Source organism: Dendrobates tinctorius, unplaced genomic scaffold (genome assembly GCF_039654945.1).
Source record: "Dendrobates tinctorius isolate UK_male_01 unplaced genomic scaffold, ASM3965494v1 ptg000129l, whole genome shotgun sequence".
In the NCBI taxonomy this organism is placed as follows: Eukaryota; Metazoa; Chordata; class Amphibia; order Anura; family Dendrobatidae; genus Dendrobates; species Dendrobates tinctorius.
Window position 1 is genome coordinate 11,127,877 of NW_027361797.1, and position 23,351 is coordinate 11,151,227.

Sequence of the window (23,351 nt, forward strand, 5' to 3'; positions counted from 1 at the left end):
TTTAAGAAACAGAAAGCGTCCCTTGAGAGTTTTTTTAAGTTCTTCCTTTTGTTTAAAAGCTTCTTCGATTACTAATTTTCTAATACTCTCTCTCTCCAGAGAAACACCAAGCTTGCGGGCCATTTCCCCATTCAGACACATAAAAGCTGGTCGTGAAAATAATGAAATAGGCACACTATCCTTTACAACAAGCTCTATGATCTGTTTTTTAAATGTATCTACTGTCATTGTCACAGTAACTTTGTCACTGACAAAATATCTTGCAACTGATGGCTGCAAAGTTCTCTGCTCCTTTGTTTGGCTGGAAGAGCTGGGCACTGGTTCATTGGTTTGGATGCAGTCTTTCTCATCCACTGCTTTCAGTACTTCTGGATGAAAGCGCTGTAAATGTCTCTTTAGATTAGAAGCTCTGGTAGGAGCATTTTTATCTTTGCCTGAATATGCACTCATCTTGGCTTCACAGCATTTGTTTTCGTCTGGATCATTTGTCATACACTGACAGACATAATGTTTTCTATCTTGAGTGATGGTGAAATGTTCAAATACAGCTGATTTAATGTGATGCTTCTTTGACATTCTCAGGTTTTTAATTCTGCATTCACAATCCAAATGACAATTGTTTTTCCTAAAAACAATTGTACAAAATTATTGCCAGGTCGTACAACTGATATAGTGGTCAGTAATACTGTTATTATTCCTCATGTACTCACAGTTAACTGATGCAAAGTTTGTTGAAAGGATAATACTTCTTACAGTCTTCCTCTTCTGAGTAGCAGGCAACTGTGAGATGCTTGGAAGACGCACACCTAGTATGATCTAGTCTAGAGGAGGAGCTTTACTACTAAGAATTTGCAACACATTTTCACTTTCAGTTTCATACATTGTAAGTAGGGGGGTTGGGGCAGCATGAGGTTAACCAAGTATAAGATTAGATAAGGGCAGTGGAGAACAGTGACACACTAGAAGTAAGAAATGTCTCTATCTCCAGCAGAACTGCATATCACTGTTGTTCATAGTTTGATAGAACATATATATTTGAGTAACATTTATAAAATTCATATGAAAGTTCAATTCTGAAATATTAATACATTTTTTTTAAAGCTGGAGTCGGTACATTTCTACCGACTCCAACCAAAACTAACTCCGACTCCACAACTCCGACTCCACAGACCTGTCTGTTTCAAAAATAAAAGCCCATGCCAGGTTTTCCTGAACAATTCCTTGGTCACATAACTTGACCAAGTTCACACTCACTTTTATTCTACCTTGTGACTCACAGGCAACCTGCTGTGAGCACAAGGCACTCCAGCGGATCTAATATGCTGCTGAGTGCATCCTGGGGGACACATAGTGACCCTCACATATGACACCGGTCACTGCCTCACAACACACACTGCACCTATGGTACATACCAGCCTGGCTCCTCTGCATTTCCTCTAGACTCCTGCAATTAAAGGACCTTTGGTTACCATGATGTTACCAAAGGGCCTTAAGCAGGCTTAACCTAAGAATTGAAATACTGTACTGGGGGCCCCTAAGAGCGTGGGCAGCCCTGAACAAAAGCCCAGTCACCCCCAACCCCACTCCCCATAACCCCTGGCCTTGACTGTACCCTAACTAGGAATTATTTTTGGAGTAGGGCTTATATTTGAAGCATACTCCAAACATCTTCTAAAATTGTGTTAGGGCCGGGCGTGCACAACACCGAGACAAACCCCCCACCTGTCAAACTCGTGATGAGCGGCAGCGTTTGCTAGGCCCCAAATCTTTGTTCAACAGGGATGATGCACACCACTATGCGCCTCACTTGGTTCATTAAGAGGCTTAATGAATCAGGAGCTTTTGCTCCAGAAAACGCCCCCTCATCACGACCGGTGCGAGAATTGGCCATCTTGATAAATCGCCTTCACAGTTCACAAGTGACAGCAGAGGGAGAATACTGTCCGGGAACCTGACGCCCGGCGCGCGCTTTGCCGTTGCTTCTTCCAAGGGGCGTCCCTTGCTATTTCTCAGTTCTTGGGACAGACAGGAGGCGTATTAGTATATTAATTTATTCTCTAACCTGTCAATATCATTTATTATCGAGTTTTGAACATATCTTGCTGAGAAGGCAGGAGTTAATTTCCTTCCTGTGCCGGTCTTATTTTTGGCTGACCCTTTATTTTAGGTCTCTGGTTTGAATGTTTGATCTCTTTCCTTACTCCATAATAAACATGAAGCTCGTGTAATCGACTTACTATTTAATGTGTCTGAGATGGGAACGCGGACTGTGAGCTCCGCTGTGGATAGATCTGTAGATCTTGAGGTTTATGATGAGTCTCCATGCATTAAACACTGACCTCACATGATTAAAGGGAACCTGTCACCCCCAGTGTGTTAGTGATATAGTGTGCAATGTGCACCACTAACATGGTTTTCGCAACGAAAAGCTTCTAATATTGTGTTTGAAAAACACTATATCATTAGGCGATTCTCTCACCTTCACATACCTTCTGCTTCAGTCATAAGGGTGGATCATTCTATCGTTTGTCACAGATCAGTCAGTGTCCTGTTCAAATTATGCGCGCAGACAGGATTGTGATTAATTGCCATGACTGGCCCGACGTCACAGCATCCACCTAGCAAATCCCACACGTGAGCACTGCAAATATCCTCCGCAGGCATGCGCACTGACACTGAGTGTACATCCCCAGCTTCATGTCACATGTGCGCATTCTCCGGAGCCGCTGTCAGTGGCTATATGACATGTGAGCTGGCGCACCACAGTGTCCCCTACACTCGGGGACTTTATAATAAAACAAAAACATGTGCCTAAGCTCTAATGGGCAGCTGCAACTTACCTGCCTTTTGTGCACGGCGCCGTTCTTCTCCGGCACAGACGCTCCTGCCAGAGATTCAGCTGCCTCTGCTGACGCGACTGGGCAGCACTTCTGAGATCATTCTGAATGACAGTTGGCTGCCCCAGTTAGGCAGCGGGGATCTGGCTGCCAGTCGACATAACATCGGCAGTCCCGCCCCGTCGACAGCAGAGATGAAGGCTAGGTTCTGTAGAGGCAGCCGAATCCCCAGAAGGAGCGGCCTGTGTCTGGCAGGTGAGTTGCAGTTACCTGTTAGTGCTTGAGTATATTTTTTTTGTTTTGTTTCAAGTCCCAGATATTCCCGTTAAAAACTGACGAGCTGAATCCTTCTAAGCTCTATGTAGAAACAGAAGGTACATTTTTCCTGCATGAGTCATAAGTCACTGCAAAAGTCCCTGTCTTTCGTACCTGGTGCTCCCATTCTCTGTACTAGGACGTCCTCCTGAGCTTTTATCAGCCGCTTATCCAAAATGTAACCTGCCGTGCAAAAAAGATCACGGATCGTTCTAACTGTGCTGTTTGCTTTCTCTATTCTTACCCTTGTCACTTTTAGCTTAACCCTTGAGGTGCTTTCTCCCATCAATATATTTAACCGTCGACAAACAAAACTAATCCTCATTCAAATATTCCGTCTTAAATAGGTTACAGACGCCGGACCAGAATGCTTTCCAATACTTGCAGCACAATTGTGGAGCGTTGTGCTGTTCCGGGTTAAATAGACTTGAACGGACTATTGGTTCTGAATACTAAAAGACTGTTTTCTCCTAAGAACGGCCAGGGGGAAAGCTGCCGCCGTGAAGACAATGTTGCACTACAGGATTCCTGCCGAGTACTGATGAATCTTAATAGACTTTCTTGCCCAATGCCGGGTCTTCTGCTGTCATTGCTCATCTTACATCCAGTTACACAACCTCTTCTAAGCTTTTCAACAATTGCATTTTATTTAAAGGGGATCGGTCACCAGGTTTTAACCACTTAACCTGACATCTGCATAATGTAGAGATAGAGACCCTGATTCCAGCTATGTATCCCTTACTGGTCTGCTTGCTATAGTTGTGAGAAAACCACTGTTTATCAGTAGGGTATTCGCTCCAGAGGACTGTTAAGCCTGCTGCCTCTGTGTAACTCCGCCCCCACCACTGATTGGCTGCTTTCTGTGCACAGGCAGTAAGCAGCCAATCAGTGGTGTGGGTGGGGTTATACAGAGCTCTGCATTCAGAGAACAGCTAGATCTGCAGCAGAGTAAAATGGGATTTTATCAAAACTGCAGCAAAGAGAACAGCTAGATCTGCAGCAGATTAAAATGGGATTTTATCAAAACTGCAGCAAGCAGCCCAGTTAGGCTCTTTCACATGTTTTTTACGGGAAAAATGATTGTCCATAATTCATCAGTGTGTCAGGTTTTACCATGAGAGTTTGGTCAAAGTTTTGTAAGTTTTTCTCAGATGGGGAGGGAATTATTGAAGTTTCTCAAGCTTCTGCCATCAAACAGCCCAAGAGAAAAACAGAGTATGACCTCTTAGTTATTAGTGATGAGCGAACCTGCTGGGATAAGGTGTTATCTCAGCATTCTCGGGTGGTAACAGAGTGACTTTGGCGTACTCGAAAAATATGTTCCAGTCCCCGCAGCTGCATGTTTCACAGCTGTTTGGCAGCCGCAACACATGCAAGGGATTGTCTGTTAGGTATTTCCCCCCACATGTGTTGCAGCTGTCTAACAGCCGGGAGACATGCAGCCGCGGGGACTAGAACATAATATTCGAGCACACCGAAGATACTCTGATAACACCTGAGCATGCTGAGATAACGCCTTATCCATGCACGTTCGCTCATCACTAATAAAGATGTATTTAAAGGTTAACTGTTGATTTTTTCCTATAAATCAATAGTACAGGTGAAAATAAGAAATTTTGTAACCTATCTTATCTTAGAAATCTGCTTCTTTCTAATCCTAGTCTGATCTTTTACTCTCAATTCATGGGTAAAATCTCATTTCTGAGAGAGATGACAGTTGGTGCTCATAAAGTTCTATGGAGAATGGTGTCGTTTCGGGAGAACTTGCAGCAGGATGTCTGTGTCGGCCTCCAGCTCCACCTCGTCTTTAAAATTTAAAAAGCACCAACTGCCATCTCCTATCACAGTAATGGGAATGCCTGGCTTCAGTGACTACAGATTTTACCCATGTATTGAGGGTGAATGATCAGTCCTGGAGGAGAAAGAATCAGATCTCTCTCTGTTCTATTGATTTCAGAACTTAAAAATTAAATTTACAGTTAAAATTACATTCCTGACATCTAGTTCAGACCCTGAGGTGGCTTTCTGGGCTCACTATTCTAGTCCTCTCAGTGGTGGTCTCTCTAAGGGTGTGTGCACACGTAAGCGTTTTGTTCGCGGTTTTTAAGCGTTTTTACTGGCAAAAACGCTTAAAAGAAGCATCCCATTCATTTTAATGAATTCTGCACTTTTTGTGCATATTGATGGATTTTTTTTCCCGCTGTAAAAAACGCAGCGTGCTCATTAATTACGCGGAAAAATCCGCATTTCTAACTATTTTCTATGAGACTGGGGACGCTCCAGAAAAAAACGCGCAGAAAAAACGCGCATTTTCTGGGAAGGACTCCGGTTTTTTGTCAGGAATTTTCTGCATACGTGGGAGCATAGCCTAACCCTGGCTCCTCATTGATTGACAGCTTTCAGCCTACACTGCTTAGACCACAAGCCGCTAATCAGTGGAGGGCGTCGAGGATCGCCAAAGCTCATGAGCAGAGACTAATCACAGAGAAGACTAGCAGAGCTACACTAAATGTAACCGTTTCATCAAAACTACTGCAAGAAACCCAGTAAGTCACCTAGGATAAGGGCATATTCACATTGCACACCCTGCACTTGTTTTAATAGTCGGGTTAGGCAGACCAGCCACACTGTCATGCTCCACAGAATGATCCGTAATTGAGCATTCTGTTCACATAGGTCGCCATTGTTCTCAGATCACTTTTTTTTTTTTTTCACACTGGATGATGTGCTGTCGAACAATTATTTTTTTTTCAGAATGTATAAAAATCATTTCCCCTGGTGAGTGATCACTTAGACGTCCCGATTATCAAGAAGCAGCAGATGATATTTCTCCAATCCATTGCCGCAGTTCTTCTCTCGTTTGGACATATAGAGATACTTGATGGCGAGAGGCACTGACCTCCATGATAACTGTGGGGTGTGGTATTTTTAGCCCTTTGATAAAGATAATAAAATAATGTGGGTTGTTGTGGGTTTTTTTTTTTTACTCCTTTTATCATTTTGTCCTCGGTATCTCGGTGTCGTGTTTGTGAACTCTTACTTTTTGTCATTTTGCCAGGTGCAGTAAAACCATAACTCATTGTAAAGTAGTTGATGATTGAATAGCTAATAGTAATGTTACAGCGATAAAATTGTGCAAGGTGTTTCTGGCTTTTTACAGTAATTTTAAAGAGTCAAGGCATTGTGACAAGTCAGACGTTGTGATCGGCACGACCCGACTGCAGAGATACAGACCCAGTGACCAAAACTTCGCAGTTGGTGATGAGCGAACGTGCTCGGATAAGGTATTATTAGAGCTCGCTCGTGTGCTAACCAAGTGACTACGGCGTGCTTGAATAATACTGTATGTTTGAATCCCTGCCCGTGGATGTCTCGCCGCTGTTCGACATCCACAACACATGCAAGGATTGACTAATAAACAGGCTGTTGAACACCTGCGAGACATGCAGGCGCGGGGACTGGAACATATTATTCGAGCACGCCGAAGACTCCCAGTCAGCACATGAGCATGCTCGGGTAACTCCTTATCCCAGCACGCTCGCTCATCACTAGTCATCAAGGATAGCAGCAGCCTCCATGCTGCACACAAGAGCCCATGCTTCTGTCCTCTGCATTACTGAGGGGGCCTCCAAAGGGACTCCCACCGATATGCCATAAATGGGGAGAATCTCTTTAGGGAATGTTCACACAGTTTTTGGAGGATGAAAGATGCAGCGTGGATATCTAAAGTCGCAGGAATCTATGGCCTCAATTCATCATGTGTGATTTTCTTTTTTTTTGTGTAATTTCCTTTTTACTTTTTTTGTATTGTAGTATTCACTGATGTATATGCCGAATACTTCAAAATGGTGCCCACGGGTTCATGAAGTTGGTGCAAAAACCAAAAATGCTGTCTTATTTCTTTTTTTCTTCAGTGCAAAAACTTAGTCTTCAAATACACAAAAATAAAAACTCCTCCTAAAACATTATTTCGAGCAGGGATTGAGGTTTTCTGATCTCATGATCCTTAAAGCTCCCCCTTCCCTACTTTTTTTTTTTTTTTGCACCTTTTTGGCTTATCGGTGTCAAGTTGGGAGCAGATTTCATGAGAAATCCAAATTGAAGGGGTAGCATGTTGCTACTTTTTTTTTTTTTCCACCACCAAGTTTTCAAAATTTTATTTGGTGTTATAAGAACTTGTATATCGGTATGTCTTCAGAATAAATGTACTTACATCACTGAGAACATGATTGCAGTTTTTTTTTTCAAGATGAAAACAACACAAGAGATAAGAGATTGAGATAAGGGTACCGTTACACATAATGATGTCCCAGCGATCCCACCAACGATCCGACGTGGATGGGATCGCTGGGACATTGTTAGCTGATCGCTGGTGAGCTGTCACATAGACAGCCCCTCCAGCAAACAGGACCAGCGAGCATGCTGGTTACCAATGTAAATATCGGGTTTCTAAGAGCTGCGGGGCCCTTAGAAACCCGATGTTTACCCTAGATACTAGTGTGCACTGCAGGCAGGGTGGGAGGCAGAGCAGCGCAGACAGACCGGCGTAGCTCTGCTATCTGCTACTCCAGTCTGACAGACTGGAGTAGCAGATAGCAGAGCTACTCCGGTCTGTGCGCCGCTGTGCCTCCAGCGCCCGCCCTGCCTGCAGTGCACACTAGTATCTAGGGTAAACATCGGGTTTCTAAGGGCCCCGCAGCTCTTAGAAACCCGATATTTACATTGGTAACCAGCGTGCAGCGTCGCTCATCGCTGGCTCCAACTGCCAAACGCAGCGATGCGCGCTGGCCAGCGGGAGACCAGCGATGAAAAATACAGGCCAGGACGATCCAGCACGATCAGCGATACCCCGCGGGGGGGCCGATCGCTGCTGGATGTCACACACAGCGATCTCGCTGGGGAGATCGCTGATGTGTCACAAAACCAGCGATCTCGCCAGCGAGATCGTTGTGTGTAATGGGCCCTTTAGTAAGAATTTGAGCCGAGTCTTCATTGGGCTTGTAAGCACGCCTAAAAAATAAGCCCATGCTTAAAACAAGCTTGATCTGTAAGTAATGAGTTGCAACCATTGCTGATCTTGCACAGCTGTGGGTACCCATCGTCACTTGGCATCCTCGTCCTTGGCTTCTGGTCTTGTTCTTGACATTGGACAACATTTCCAGTGTTTGCAGTGCACATGCCGGCTTTAGAGGGTGGCTGACTATTGTCTTCTGGATCCCTTATCTGTCTACACCTCGGCTTAGCAGAGATGAGGGCTGGCTTGATTATGGAAATTAGCCGTTGGTTGTCCTCCTTTTGTTGTCCTCCTTCATCAGAGTTGGCACTGATTTTGCAGCAGGGCATCAGTGAAGGAACAATGAGCATGCTCAGTCAGGACACTGATGAATTATTTTAGGTAAGCGGTGTGTGCTGTTTATTCACTAAATCTATCTTCTCCATCATAGTTTAAAACCACGGATTTAGACAGGAGCATGATGAGAACGTTAGGAACCAGTAATGAAGCATCAGCACGTCGGTCGTCACTTGCTGACATTTTATTTTGTCCCTGAATCTGAATGCTGTGACGTCCATGTACCTGGTGCAGGATCTTATCTACTGTGGAATTCTATATAGTTCTGTTACTGGTATTTCTACATTCTTAATCTGTTTTTTTTTTTCTTACAGGAAAAATTGGGCACTGCTCAAGTAGTCGCTGACTTCTTCTTGAACCAAAATGGCTTCCATGTTGCTTGGCTTACACATGACCCAGGCATTGCAGCAGAACTCCAGACTGCTTGTACCATGTAAGTCATCCTACATTTACTTGCCAGAGACTTGAGTCTGATATTTTAGGCAAATGATGCAATTATTTACCCTCCATTCCTGGTCCCAGGTAGGAGATTGGTGAGAAAGCGGTGTCTGGATGGGTTTTCATGGCTTCACTTCACTGTATAAAATCAAGAAGTCATTCAATGGAATAATGATTTTTTCCCCCAATGAGGGATCATATAAAATATTATTCTCTACAAATCCAATACTCTATTTTAAAGAAAACCTTTCCAATCACCTGACTGTTCCAGAACTCTGCTATAGATGTATAAGTGCAGTTTCCTTTATTCCTAGAGGGTGTTTGACGTTCCATAGGAGAGCTGGCATCGTCACGTATGCAATGAGGCAAAGCTGGACATTACATTCCCCAGACTAGGCTTTCCACAGATCTTCTAATCACGCCTCCCTGGACGTAATTGATGGCCCCCATAACAGGGATTGAATGCCGGCTGTCAGTCCAGTATCGAACAGGGCTTGTCTCAGAGAATGCACCAACTGGACTAGTCCTGATCATTGCATATGCAATGCTGCAGAATAAAAGTTCATTGTGATTGGTTTTCAGCACTGGTGAGGGACGTCTGTGTGCTCAGTATGGGACGTCAGCGTGGGACGTCGGTGTGCGCAGTATGGGACGTCAGCGTGGGACGTCGGTGTGCGCAGTATGGGACGTCGGTGTGCGCAGTATGGGACGTCAGCGTGGGACGTCGGTGTGCGCAGTATGGGACGTCAGCGTGGGACGTCGGTGTGCGCAGTATGGGACGTCAGCGTGGGACGTCGGTGTGCGCAGTATGGGACGTCAGCGTGGGACGTCGGTGTGCGCAGTATGGGACGTCAGCGTGGGACGTCGGTGTGCGCAGTATGGGACGTCAGCGTGGGACGTCGGTGTGCGCAGTATGGGACGTCGGTGTGCGCAGTATGGGACGTCAGCGTGGGACGTCGGTGTGCGCAGTATGGGACGTCAGCGTGGGACGTTGGTGTGCGCAGTATGGGACGTCAGCGTGGGACGTCGGTGTGCGCAGTATGGGACGTCGGTGTGCGCAGTATGGGACGTCAGCGTGGGACGTCGGTGTGCGCAGTATGGGACGTCAGCGTGGGACGTCGGTGTGCGCAGTATGGGACGTCAGCGTGGGACGTTGGTGTGCGCAGTATGGGACGTCAGCGTGGGACGTCGGTGTGCGCAGTATGGGACGTCAGCGTGGGACGTCGGTGTGCACAGTATGGGACGTCAGCGTGGGACGTTGGTGTGCGCAGTATGGGACGTCAGCGTGCTCAGTGAGGGACGTCGGTGTTCTCAGTATGGGACGTCAGCGTGGGACGTCGGTGTGCACAGTATGGGACGTCAGCGTGGGACGTTGGTGTGCGCAGTATGGGACGTCAGCGTGCTCAGTGAGGGACGTCGGTGTGCGCAGTATGGGACGTCAGCGTGGGACGTCGGTGTGCGCAGTATGGGACGTCAGCGTGGGACGTCGGTGTGCGCAGTATGGGACGTCAGCGTGGGACGTCGGTGTGCGCAGTATGGGACGTCAGCGTGGGACGTCGGTGTGCGCAGTATGGGACGTCAGCGTGGGACGTTGGTGTGCGCAGTATGGGACGTCAGCGTGCTCAGTGAGGGACGTCGGTGTTCTCAGTATGGGACGTCAGCGTGGGACGTCGGTGTGCGCAGTATGGGACGTCAGCTTGGGACGTCTGTGTGCTCAGTGAGAGACGTTGGTGTGCGCAGTATGGAACGTCAAACACCTCATTGGAATAAAAGCACCGATGACCTATTAATACGGACTTTGGGCCGCCATGTAGAATCCGTGAAGAACACAGATTCCCTATAACTATGCTTGTGATGATACACAGTGTATGACACCAGTGTGTTAATTTTTTTTTTTTCCCCTTTTTACTAAATCTTTCCTCCCAGTTTCTCTACTGACTTATTCCAGATTTGTAATTAAGATGGCGTTGCAGAATACTTCTCACACCCCTCGGATTGTCTTCTGCGGGCGTGCTTTCCTCTTTTAAATCTCTTATCTGACAGATTTTCAGCACGTAGTAAATAACCTGATGATTGAAAAGAGTGACGCATTAGACCGCTGCATTATAGAATCCGCTCCATCTTATCTAAGGACTCAAGATTCGGAAGGGATGAAATAATGTGGATTTCTATCTGTACCTAGATTTGCTTTATAAGCTAATGAGATGCAATCTATTCCTTGGTGGCCATCTTTCTATGGTCTGTGCCAAAACGGTTTATTTCTTATGGTTTTCCCACCGCAGTTTAGTCTGTAATTGGTTGTGTAAAATGTATGATCCCATCCCCGTAGCTTTGTGGCTCACGGACTTTTGATATCTGAAGGCTTGATCTGATTTATTAACTATATTTCTGCTCTGTGACTTACCCATTATAAACACATAAAATCAATATCCAGAGTAATGAAGAGATCTATTAAATAAAACCAATAACTCTTTATTAGAAAAATGGATAAAGCCTAGTATTACAATTATAACCGTGTGCCCAGTCAGGGGGACACCATGGCATCCATGGTAATACACTACTACAATTATAGGAGACTAACCCTGGACAAAAACGTGCTCAATTTATGGCAAGTACTAATTAATTCATAATGTATCCAGGTTCTCTTATAAGATAAACTAGGAAATAGCCCAAATGATAAACCTCTAAAAAAAATATATATAATGTATTTTGAGATAAAAAAGAAAAATGAAGAGAACTCCAAAAATAACCGTGCAAACTAACATCAAATATTCGCTCCTAACAGAATATGCACATAACTAGATGAGTATATTGAGTATAGGTCCTATAGCATGGCCCAATAGCATAATAAAGTATATATGGGTAGTCCGAGTATGAGTAAACGAACGCTAAGAGGAAATCTATGGTGCACGAGTAGATCCTAATGATGACACACAGGTGCCCCAGACACAATGGTCCATAGTAAGAAGTACCTGAAAATGGAATACTGGAGGAGCCGATGATGTGAAACAGGATGCGGGTGGCGTCGCCCCACTCCCCCATCCTGACGCGCGTTTCACCACTTTCTTCCTTCGTGGGCTTGTGTTACCCATATGATTGTCTGGTTTCTCCATGTCCATCATTTAGATCTCCGTTAAGTCTTTAGCTGCTTTGTTTAGGTTATAAAATCTATCCAAATATATAATTTTTTTTTTTTTAAAACTTTCAATCTTTGTGAAGGCCTCAATTAGTATATGCATTCCCCTTAATGTCTTGCGCAAAAAGGCTGTCTGTTAGTCAAATATTAAAAGGGGTTTTCTGGTTTCCAAAAATCAGTGGAGTGTTTAAAGAACAGGTTTTTTTGTTTGAATCACCCTCCCCATGTCCAGCGCTAAGTTTCCGCTGCTCCCTGTGTCTGGTATTGTCTGCAACACCAATCTCCATTCATAAGCATAGCGGCCATGCTGTCTACTCAGGCAGAGCCGCTGGACTCACTGATTGGCTGCAGCGCTGGCAATCAGACATAAGTGCCGCAGACCATCAAAGACACCAGAAGGAACGGCCTCACGAAACTGCAGCCAGGTGACAAACAAAGTGAAGCAAGAAAATCCTCTTTAAAATCTATGACTGCTATAATAAAATGCACGTCAGACATTAAAATCTAATATATCGGCTACACTGGCAGTGGCTCTGCTCTTCCATCAAGTCTAAAAGAAGTGGCTGTTCGCAGTTTAGTACGACAAATGCTTGTGCCAAAGTTTGCAACTTTTCAACCCCAGAAAGCTTTCTTAGATAAATCCCTCCCCCAAGTGTTCTACTACAAAGTGCACCCATCTGCCATTACACAGTGGCTAGGGGCTCTGGCACATCACTGCATTGTGGATCAATGTGATATGGACTTTTAATAGGGTATTTTAAGAATTCTATGAGGGTGTGAAATGTTGTCAGGCTCTTTTTCATACCACATCACAAAGATGTCCTCCGGTAATAGCGATATAGCAGCAAACCTCCCACTATTGTATAATATTAACTCTATGCCACCATACAGAATGCTACAAGATCCCTTATCCATATTCTTTGGCCCTCCACTTGAGCTAAATAAAACCCAACAAAATGTCATTTTTGTTTCTAGAGCTTTACTGGGTAAATTATACTTTAATTATACGCTTCATTTAAATCAGGGTTCCCCAACTCCAGTCCTCAAGGCCCACCAACAGATCACGTTTTCAGGATTTCATTTGTATTGCACAGGTGATGCAATTGTCACCTGAGCAATACTAAGGAAATCCTGAAAACGTGATCTGATGGTGGGCCTTGAGGACTGGAGTTGGGGAACCCTGATTTAAAAGTAATTTCATGTATAAGCAATATACTTATCATTCTTTCTAATATATGACATTCAATAAGGACATGAATTTGGGGGCTTTATATTCGTGGCTCCTGCCTTAGGCTAGTTTCACACTAGCGTATGGCAGAGCTGCGGAGGGATGCGGACTTCCTCCGTGAAGCTCCGCCCACTGCCGCACCTCCTCCGGTCAGCTCCACCTACGTCGGCATGCGGCCTACGTATCCTATCTGTAGCATTGAGTATGCAGGCCATGCCAATGTATGCGGATACCTCCACATGTGTCGGTTTGACGGTGCGGCGACCGCAACAAAATCCAACACGTTGCGTTCGGTGCAGGTCGCCGCACCGTCAAAACGACGCATGTAGAGGCATCTGCGTACATCGGCATGGCCTTTGTACCCAATGCTAAAGATGAGGTCCGCATCCCTCCGTAGCTCTGCCATATGCTAGTGTGAAACTAACCTTAGACAACATCACCTGGAATCATAGTGCTGTAATGGATGTGCCAGGCAAGGCAGCAGGACCATGGCTCAGTGGTTAGCATTGTTACTCCAAAGTTCTAATTTTGGATCTCACCGAGGATGAATATACAGATATTTCAAGATTTAAGAAGTTTTCTCAACTTCCCATGCAGGAGCACACCACTTCCCAGCTTTTTGCTGGCTGTGTAGTAGGGCTCCCGATTGACAGTTTGGACAGCGCATTGTTGTGCTGCTAGCCTGATCTGTGCACACCCCAATACTGAAAGCATCAAAGAAGAGTAGTGGTGCTGAAATTAGGCTAAGGGCGCGGTGGGACGGCCCTATATATCAGGCAGAGATCGGAACACAGACTGGCTGGCGGCTTTCCCGATCCGAGCGTGACAGCTGCATGTATGTATTTCTCAGGAGAGCGTTCTGATCTTGGTCTGATTTATATGGCCACCTGACGGGGCCCTAATTCAGTAATCTGGCCAGCTTCAAAGCAGCACTTATGGCTCTATTGGAAATAGTTTGTGCTTTGCTCCTTTCCTACAATACCAGACACCGCTGATGGACTTCAGTGGTGGTTTGTAATCTGGGCAACGAGCTGAAAAAAAAACCCCAAAAAACCTTACCCTTCGTTCTTGATAAGAGGATTTTTAATAAGTAGTAAAAAGCTACAGAGTTGCTTGTTCTTACAAGAACTTCACAATTTTAACTAGGGTTACAAGCAGGGCTGTGGAGGTGGAGTCTGAGCCCATTTTGGTGGAGTCGGTGTCATGAAAATTGAGGAGTCGGAGTCAGAGGTTTGGCCTACCGTCTCCACAGCTCTGGTTACGAGAAAAGCCCTTTTAAGTGGCATCCTATACAACAACAAAAATCAAACATGTGGTTGTTGGAGGATGAGTGACTGGATGGCACCTACTGATTTCCAGCTTTTAACATAACAAAAATTTCCAAGCTGCTTTTTGAGTCCTTTGTGTAGAGTAATCTCATATTACAAGTAGTGTTTTTTTTTTTTTTTTTTGTTTTTTTTTTTTTAATTTATTTTTTTTTTTTCAAGATTGCATCCAATCCGAGCATCCGCTCTTGGATTTTGGTGAGACATATGTGACTTTCTTACATTGTGTTTGAACTCTTTCTTCTTTGTAACCAGCCAAGCATTCAGAAACCGCATCGTACAGCCACAAATTCAGCCTGTCCCCTTTAGCACTGTTCTACTTGTCTCCCAAGCGCATAACACAAGCAGACATTTCTGTATTTGTTTGCTATGCTGCACTGATAGTGGTGATGGGGCAGAGACGACCCGGTGGCGTCCATTGGAAACATACTCGTAAGCCCATCTCCATAGGTAAATCTGTTTTTTTTTTTCGCATGAGGATGGCGTTGTGTGAAGGCTTCAGTTTTGGTGCTCAGGGATGATAAATCACAGAAGACTACATTGAAAGTATTTCTAAAACCATTTCACCCTCGATATCTCCTTCACCATGAAGAATGCTCCCGGCGTCCTCTGTTGTATCAAATGAATAAATATGAAAAGTGTGAATCGTGGATTGCCTTTTTTTATACTTGGCAGCTATTGTTCAGCTTTTATTCAGTAGAACAAACATAGCAAATTGGTAACCTTGGAAATCCCATTCAGGGAAAGCCAAGTCAGAACAAGTGACGAAAAAGAGGGCAATGCGGTGGAAATCGGGAAACAACAACCATGTCATCGCTAGTCTGCTGCAATCCAGAGCAATGTTTCACCAGCTATTCTGGAATACAGAATGTATGAAACATTGTGTGTGGTGTAGTGATCGTCTAAAAACAGGCAATCCCTGCATGTGTTGTGGCTGTGAGACCTGCAGTCGCGGGGACTCGAACATACTGTATTATTCGAGCATGCCCAAAGACACACGGTTAGCATCAGAGCACGCTCATCACTAATTGTGTGTATACTTAGATACAGTGCTGCTCGCCATTATTGGCACCTTTTTAAATTTTTTTCATAGACTTACATTTCCATTTATTTCTGAAGATATTGTACAAAGTTATATCCTCAGGAATTTTTGATTAGTGGTCCAAAGTAATACAACAATAAAACATTGTTTTTCAACTTACATGTTGCAATTTCAAAGAAGGCACCCCTAATTAATACTTGGTTGCACACCCTTTGGCATTGATGACAGCCTCCAAACATTTCTTGTAGCCATCAATAAGCTTCTGGCACTTCTCAGCTGGTGTTTTCTCCCACTCTTCCTTTTGCAGTTTGTTCAAGCTCTTGAATGTTTGCAGGATTCTATTTCCAATAAATATATGTATATACCAATGGCGCTAAAGCGTACACCCACAGAACACAAAGCAGCAAGTAATAAGACAACACACCACTCAAGTTGTCCCCATAAAATAATAATAAATAAACCTGATAGAAACTTGCGCTAATTAAATGTGTCTTAGTTAAATAAAGATATCTTATGAAGAAATCTATTACCTTTACTGAAGCTAAAAACTGGCGAGGCAGGGAAAAAGGTCTTCAGAACGCAGGGTGGATTTCCAGGTCCTTTCCCAATAATACTCCCCGACACAGGTATATAAAAAGTTACTGGAGCTAAAGGGTGCTACCTCCTAGCATGCCGCCGTCCCGGCCGGTGACTGGCGCGCAGCTGGAGGTGTATATTGGCAGGCTGTTAGAGTACCCGCCGCCGCTTGCAAAAGCAGGCCTGCAAGGTCCGAAAAAGCTGAAGGACCTTGCGTGACGTCACAGTCACGTGATAGATCACGTGACAGGCAAGAAAGCCCTATGGGGCGCTGATGGGGCCAGAAAGCAATGGCAAATCCTACGCGTTGTGGAATTCACTGATTCCTTCTTCAGGATTCTATTTCCCAAAGGCAGAATTCAGCTCACCCCAAAGATTTTCTATGGCATTGAGGTCAGGACTCATTCATGGCAATTTTCGGTCCATTTTTTCTTTTTCAACCATTCCTGTGTACTTTTGGATGTGTGATTTGGGGCATTGTCTTGCTGGAGGACCCATGATTTTTGACTCAAACCAAGTTTTCTTACACTGGGTAGGACATTTCGATCTAAAATCTCTTGATAATTCTCTGATTTCATGATTCTTGTGACTTGGTCAAGGCCTACAGTACCAGAGGTAGCAAAGCAACCCCACAGCATTATGCATCCTCCTCCATGCTTAACTGTTGGTAGGGTGTTCTTTTGCTTATAAGCTTAATTGCACCATCTGTAAACAAACTGTTGCTTTGCCAAATAGCTCTATTTTTGTTTCATCTGTTCACAGAACATTTTCCCAGAAGGATTTTAGTTTCTTCTTTCTTCGTTTTGGCCTTGACCCATAAAGCTCTACTTTATTGTGTGATGTATGATACTTGTTGAAACCATAACCCTAGACTGTTCCAGGTTTGCCTTCAGGTATTTGGATGTTTGATGTGGTGTTTTTTCCACCATTTGCATCAACCATCAAAGGCATCTCTTGTCAATTTTCCTCTTTCCCTCACGTCCAGGGAGGCTCTTGACTGTACTATGCTTACAAACTTCTTAATAACATTGCGCAGTGTTGAAACTGGAATACCAAGGTCTTTCAAGATTGCTTTGTACTCTTTGGAAGTCTTGTTTGCTAATAATAGCAGTTCTGATGTCCTCAGACAGCTCCTTAGTCTTCACCGTTGTGACAAAGGAAAGAGCGTACAACGTGGCTCTTTAAGACACTGAAGTCATTATTCATTGGCTAACTCATGTTGCATGGGCTGTGATATTTAATCACCGTTGATTCTAATTTGTGATTTACCACAAGCGAATCAAAATGTGTTTTCCAAGGTAATTTAATGTAAAGGGTGCCTGTCACGGTGTTACAGCAACCAAGGGGACCCAGAAGACCGCAGTGTCTGATTTCTCCTATTTCTGCACTGATTAGAAGCATTTCATCTTCATATTAAACTGTGTCAATTTCTTTTGGCAGTGCAGGGGTTAATCTGGAGTGTTAAGACTCTCAGCTGTGCACTGTTAGTCATTCCCATCCCCTATATAATTGGGGGCCCTGGCTAGCACTCATTGTAAGGGCTAGCTTATGCTGCATGGCTGGAGGTTGTTGTTGGTTAGTATTTGACAAGGCATTTGGTGTGACTGTTGCTAGGTTTAATCCCATCCTCTGGTATGTGTGCGAGTATATTTGTATGTTTGGTATTTTTCATTACCCCTGCTCTTATAACCTTCTTAGTCTGGTTGTTGTACTATGGTACACTACTACTCCCCTCTTCCTTGGGTGGGGGAAGGGTAGAGACTGAGGGCGGATTCTGGAGCTAAGGAACTAAGGCAAGGCACGTGACCTCGGCATCTTCACCATCAGAAGTAATCCGGGGAGCAGGGGAGCTAGGGCACCCCTAGTGTTTGGGACAGGGAAGGAGCCATTAACTGCTTAGGGCCCTTGGGGGTTTTAGCAGTATGTACCTTTTTAAATCCCCCGTGGCACATAATAATGTTTTAGATTTACATGTGTCCAAGTGCTTTAGTGGTACTGTATCTTTAAATCTGCATGCCAGCAGAATTATTAGTACACATTGATATAGTAGCACACTGTGCGCACATGTTGAAGACCCAACTTTTAGAAGAATGAGTTACTGCATGAGGGGAGCAAATGTACTTTAGGAGTAGGCTTTATATGTGTATAATGTGACCGTAGCAGAGTACTGCTGTGTACCTTTTGTGATGGGGGGGGTTATGGCATCGATTTTCGGGAAATATTTGTATGTTTATACAACGAGGTTCACTGTGAGGGGGATGTTATTATCTTAGGTGGGGGTGACTATTAAGCCTGCAGGGGTGTGTGATTATAATGAAAGGGAGGAGGCGACTGATGTTTAACCCCTTACTGACCGGGCCAATTTTTTAAAATCTGACCAGTGTCATTTTATGTGGTAATGCTTCAACATATTTCAGTGATTTTGAGATTGTTCATTTTTTTTTCATGACAGATCATATTTTATGATAATGGTAAATTTAGGTTGATATTTTTTTCTTTTATAAAAATATCAGGAATTTGACAACTGTAAAAAAAAAAAAAAAATTTGCAATTACCATACTTTGGTTATCCTATTAATCCAGTTATGCTGAACAATAACATTAATAAATAACCTTTCCCTCTTGTCTGCTTTGCATCATCACCATTTTGAAAATGTTCTTTTATTTTGTTAGAATTTTAGAAGTTTTAAAAATGTAGCAGTAATTTTTCATTTTTTTTTTTTTTTCAAGAAAATTTACAAAACTTATTTTCTTAGGCTAGTTTCACACTTGCGCCTTTTTGCGCAGCGTATCAAGCGCACATGAAACGCATGTCAAAAGCATATGCAAACGCTTGTAAACGCTGCGTTTTTTTGTAGCATTATTGTGCGCATAACGACAAAAAATTGCAGCGTTTTTATGCATTTGTAAGCGTTTTTCATGCGTTTGCATTTTTTATGCGCAATGGTGTCGCTTCACAGGAGAAAAAATCCTTGAAAAATTCTTGCAACACACTCCACCAATGGGACAGCAGTGGGCATGTCTTATGGAAATTCTTTATATAGACGCTGTTTACAGCTGAATTCTTAACATTTCCTTGCATTTGACTTGAGAAACATGGATCTGCGCTGGAAGACTTTTTACTTTGACTTGGCTCTGGACATGAGGATGGCTCAGGCTTATGCCGTTGCTTGCCATGAATAGAGGGAGAGAGAGAGAGGCAGTGAAGACGGCAGCAGCGGAGTATGTGGATACATCCCATTATTGAACTCCGGGAGAGCCGTGGAGCGTACCACACCCTCTACAGCAAGCTCCAGGCAAACCCGGAGAAATTTACTGATTATACCCGGATGACCCAAGAAACCTTTCACTATTTGCTTGGTCGGGTACAAGAAGTCATCCGGAGACAGGACACGCAGCTCCGGCGTGCGATTACTCCTGAGGAACGGCTCCTGGTCACATTAAGGTACGTAGTTTTGCAAAACCAATGCCTGCAGAATTTTATTGGTTGTGACATGTACTCTTCCAAATCTGGCAGAATTATAGTTCTGCCATGTAGTTAACAAAAGGCTGCGGTAAATTTTTTATGGCATATATTGAACAAAAGGCTACAGATATATAATTTTATTTTTTTACTTTTACGCATGTACTAAAATCCCTAAACACATATTAATTTTTGTTTTTTTCTTTGTGTCACAGATTCCTGGCTACTGGAGAGACCCTCTCTTCACTGCACTTTCAGTACCGGATTGGAATCTCCACGTTGTCTGGAATTGTAGCGGACTCCTGCAGGGCTTTGAGGAACGTTCTTTGTCCAGAATTCATGCCCATGCCCACTGCAGCAAAGTGGTTGGAAATTGCCGAAAGATTCTGGACTGTCTGCAATTTCCCTAACTGTTTGGGAGCGGTGGATGGGAAACACATCCAGATTATCAAGCCCAAAAGAACTGGATCAGAGTACTACAACTATAAAAAGTACTTTTCTACTGTACTGATGGCCTTTGCGGATGCAGACTGTATGTTTATTGCAGTGGACATTGGGGCATTTGGCCGTGGGAATGACTCCCAGGCTTTAAAGAACTCGGACATGGGCAGGAGGTTGTATGGCAACAACTTCAATTTCCCCATGCCACGGCCTCTTCCCCACATCGAAGCTCCGCCACAGCACTTTGTAATGGTTGGTGATGAAGCATTCCAGATGTGCCAAAACCTGCTCAAGCCCTACTCAGGCCGGGACTTGGACCACAACAAAAGAATTTTTAATTACAGGCTGACCAGGGCCAGGAGAACAGTAGAGTGTGTCTTTGGTATACTTGTATCTAGATGGCACATTCTTGGCACAGCTATTAATCTGAAACTGGAAACAGTGGATGAGGTGGTGAAGGCCTGTGTCATTCAACATAATTTTGTAAGTGCTCGAGAGCACCCGAACTTAGATCTTGATGATGTTGCTCCTAATCCATTGCCTGAATTTACTCAGCACCCTCTCAGGTCATCTGTTGAAGTTGGCCAAATGAGGGACCAATTTGCGGCCTACTTCAACTCAGATGTAGGACGGGTGGCCTGGCAAGAGCAAATGGTGTAAAAAAAATTGTCTTGTTGGTATGTTAATAAAAAAACTGTTTTGATACCTGTACTGAGTGCATTCTCTGTTTTTACACTCCCAATACCATTAGCAAGTAGCCAGGTGTATCAGTGAATTTATGATTCTGTGTTTTGTGCATCATGAATTCACTAATACTCCTGAGTAGGTAATATACACACAAGTTGTATTACCTTTATAATCTCTACAGTTTGTGTTGAATATCAATCAGTTTCTTCAACACACGTAATAAGAGTATGTGGTTAATTACAAGGTATATCTATAGTTCCTTGCATTTTCGATAATAGTTAAATGAGGACGGTACAAAAAATGCAAAATAACAATAGATATGCCTTGCACTCAACACCATCCTCTATGCCAGGGTTTCCAAAATCTATTCCTAAATGTCCAACAGATCATATTTTAAGGATGTATTTTTTTTTCCCTCAGGTGATACTGTTATCACCAGAGTAATGGAATTACCTAAAACATGATTTGTTTGTTGGCCTTGAAGAAAGGAGTTGGGGAACCCTGCTCAATTCAGTGTGTGCAATACACCAGATATCTCCATTACTGATGTTTCTTGTGTGAGTATAAGACAAATTTTGACTTGTCTTTTCCACAGCAGTCACTACATTCTTGTAATATTGCACAGACTGAATCCAGCAGGGTTCCCCAACTCCAGTCCTCAAGGTCCACCAACCGATCATGTTGTAATGAAATCCATAGCTCTGTTGATAACTGCTTCACAAGAGCCAAGATAAAAAAGGATTCCATACAACATGATCTGTTGGTGTCCCTTGAGGACTAGAGTTGTGGAAGTATGCTGGATCCAGTCTGTGCAATATTGCAAGAATGTAGAGACTGCTGTGGAAAAGACAAGTCATGTAGATTGGTTTCGTTGACAACACATATCTCCAATACTGACACAAGAAACATGTCTCAGTAATGGATATATCTGGTGGCAAAAACGCTAAGTGTACGGCGCAGTGTGTGTAGTCGGCGATTGACACAGTAACCAATCCAAATATTTTGAAAGCACAATTGCACATTTATTTTTTCACAAAAACTAAAATAAAAGTTTTATTAGGAATGACGTTTGGGGGAAGTTTGGGATATTTTGGGTGTGTGGAGAGACGAGGAACGACTGGAGGTTGAGGAAGGGGTTCTAGGAGAAGGGGCGATGAAAGTACTGGGGGAAGGGAGCTCTGGAATGGACATGGAGGCAGGTTGAGACACATTAGGAGGAGAGGGTGGATGGATGAACAAAGTTTTTGTTTTTTTCTTTGGTGCAGGAGTATCCTGCCTGGACCGACTTGCAGCGCGTGACCGCCGTACTTTGCTCGACCGCTTGGTGATGGTGGACCATGGCGTTGCCCTGTAAAAGATGGAATGCGGGTCACCAATTTGCTGCTCTGTGGTGGCGGTGCTCCTAGAAGTGGCAGTGGCGATGCTCCTAGAAGGGGACAAAGTTAGGTCAGTGCTCAAAGAAGTGGCGGTGATCCTTGGAGATGTTGTCGTGTCCGTGCTCCTAGAAGGGGGCTACCTGTCTGGGATCTGAACAGAAGTTCTGGCAGGACTACGAGGAGGAGAATTGGTGGCGGTGCTGTTTTGCTGAGGAGTGCTGGCGGTGCTGTTTTGCTGAGGAGTGCTGGCGGTGCTGTTTTGATGTTGACTGGTGGTGTCGGTGGCCCAAGCAGGTTCTGTGGTGGTTTGGCTCCAAGCTGGTGGTGCTGTGGCGGTGGTGATGCTCCATACAGGAGCAGCGCTTGACATAGTGGTGGTGGTGGCGGCGGCGGCGTGTCCAGCAGCACACAGACTTGGGGTGGTGTAGTGGTGTCCGGCTTCGCTGGAAATGCATGTGGCCGTGCTGTAGTATGCAGCAGAAGTCGGTAGGGAGGTGTAGCGAGTCAGCGGTGGAACTGTTGGAAATGACACCACTCACTGCTGCACATACCGATTCTGCTGCATAGCCTGCAAGTAAGCAGTGTTGCAGGCCTGTAACACACTCAGCTGTTGCTCAGGACTAAGGTGTTCCGCCATGCCCTGTTCAATTTTACTGAAAAAATGGTGCACTGGTCTGTTGAGGTCGGCCTCCAGACGGTCAAGGCGCTGGTCAACAGAGTGGAAGCGGTGTTCCATGTGGTTAAAACCACGTTCCATTAGGGAAAAACTGCTTTCCATTCTGGCGGACAGTGTACTCTTGAGGCTGGCCTGAAAGGCCTCGCTCAAGTGCATGAACTCGGGCATGACAGGCCTGTCCGAGGTCCTCTGCTGCTGGCGGGTAGTGCCTACATAACCAGTGACAGAGACCTGGGACAGGGGAACACCTGATGGACCAGCTTCCTGGTCACCAGCTGTCTGTGTTGCTGACCTGCAAGATGCTTCCTGGCTGTCTGATGGCTGGGACGGGTCCGAGGTCGATCAATGAAGAACCGCTTCCGGGACAGATTGCTGCTCCAAGTGCTGTGGAAAGAAAGGGAAAATATTAGTATCATGCATTAACAAGAAGCATCAGCTGTGGAATAGAAAAGCACATAGTAA

The 23,351-nt window shown here is 44.4% G+C and overlaps 1 protein-coding gene across 5 annotated transcripts in view; it reads left to right on the forward strand.

Moving 5' to 3' along the window:
• The window catches only part of ABAT (4-aminobutyrate aminotransferase), a 144,627-nt gene that overhangs the window by 37,666 nt on the left and 83,610 nt on the right, over window positions 1-23,351 (forward strand). For all 5 annotated transcript variants that reach the window (XM_073542809.1, XM_073542805.1, XM_073542807.1 and 2 more), the window contains one exon: window positions 8,817-8,935. In XM_073542809.1, coding sequence (XP_073398910.1) covers window positions 8,866-8,935 — 70 coding nt within the window. In that variant the 5' untranslated portion in view covers window positions 8,817-8,865. The remainder of the gene's footprint in view (window positions 1-8,816; window positions 8,936-23,351) is intronic.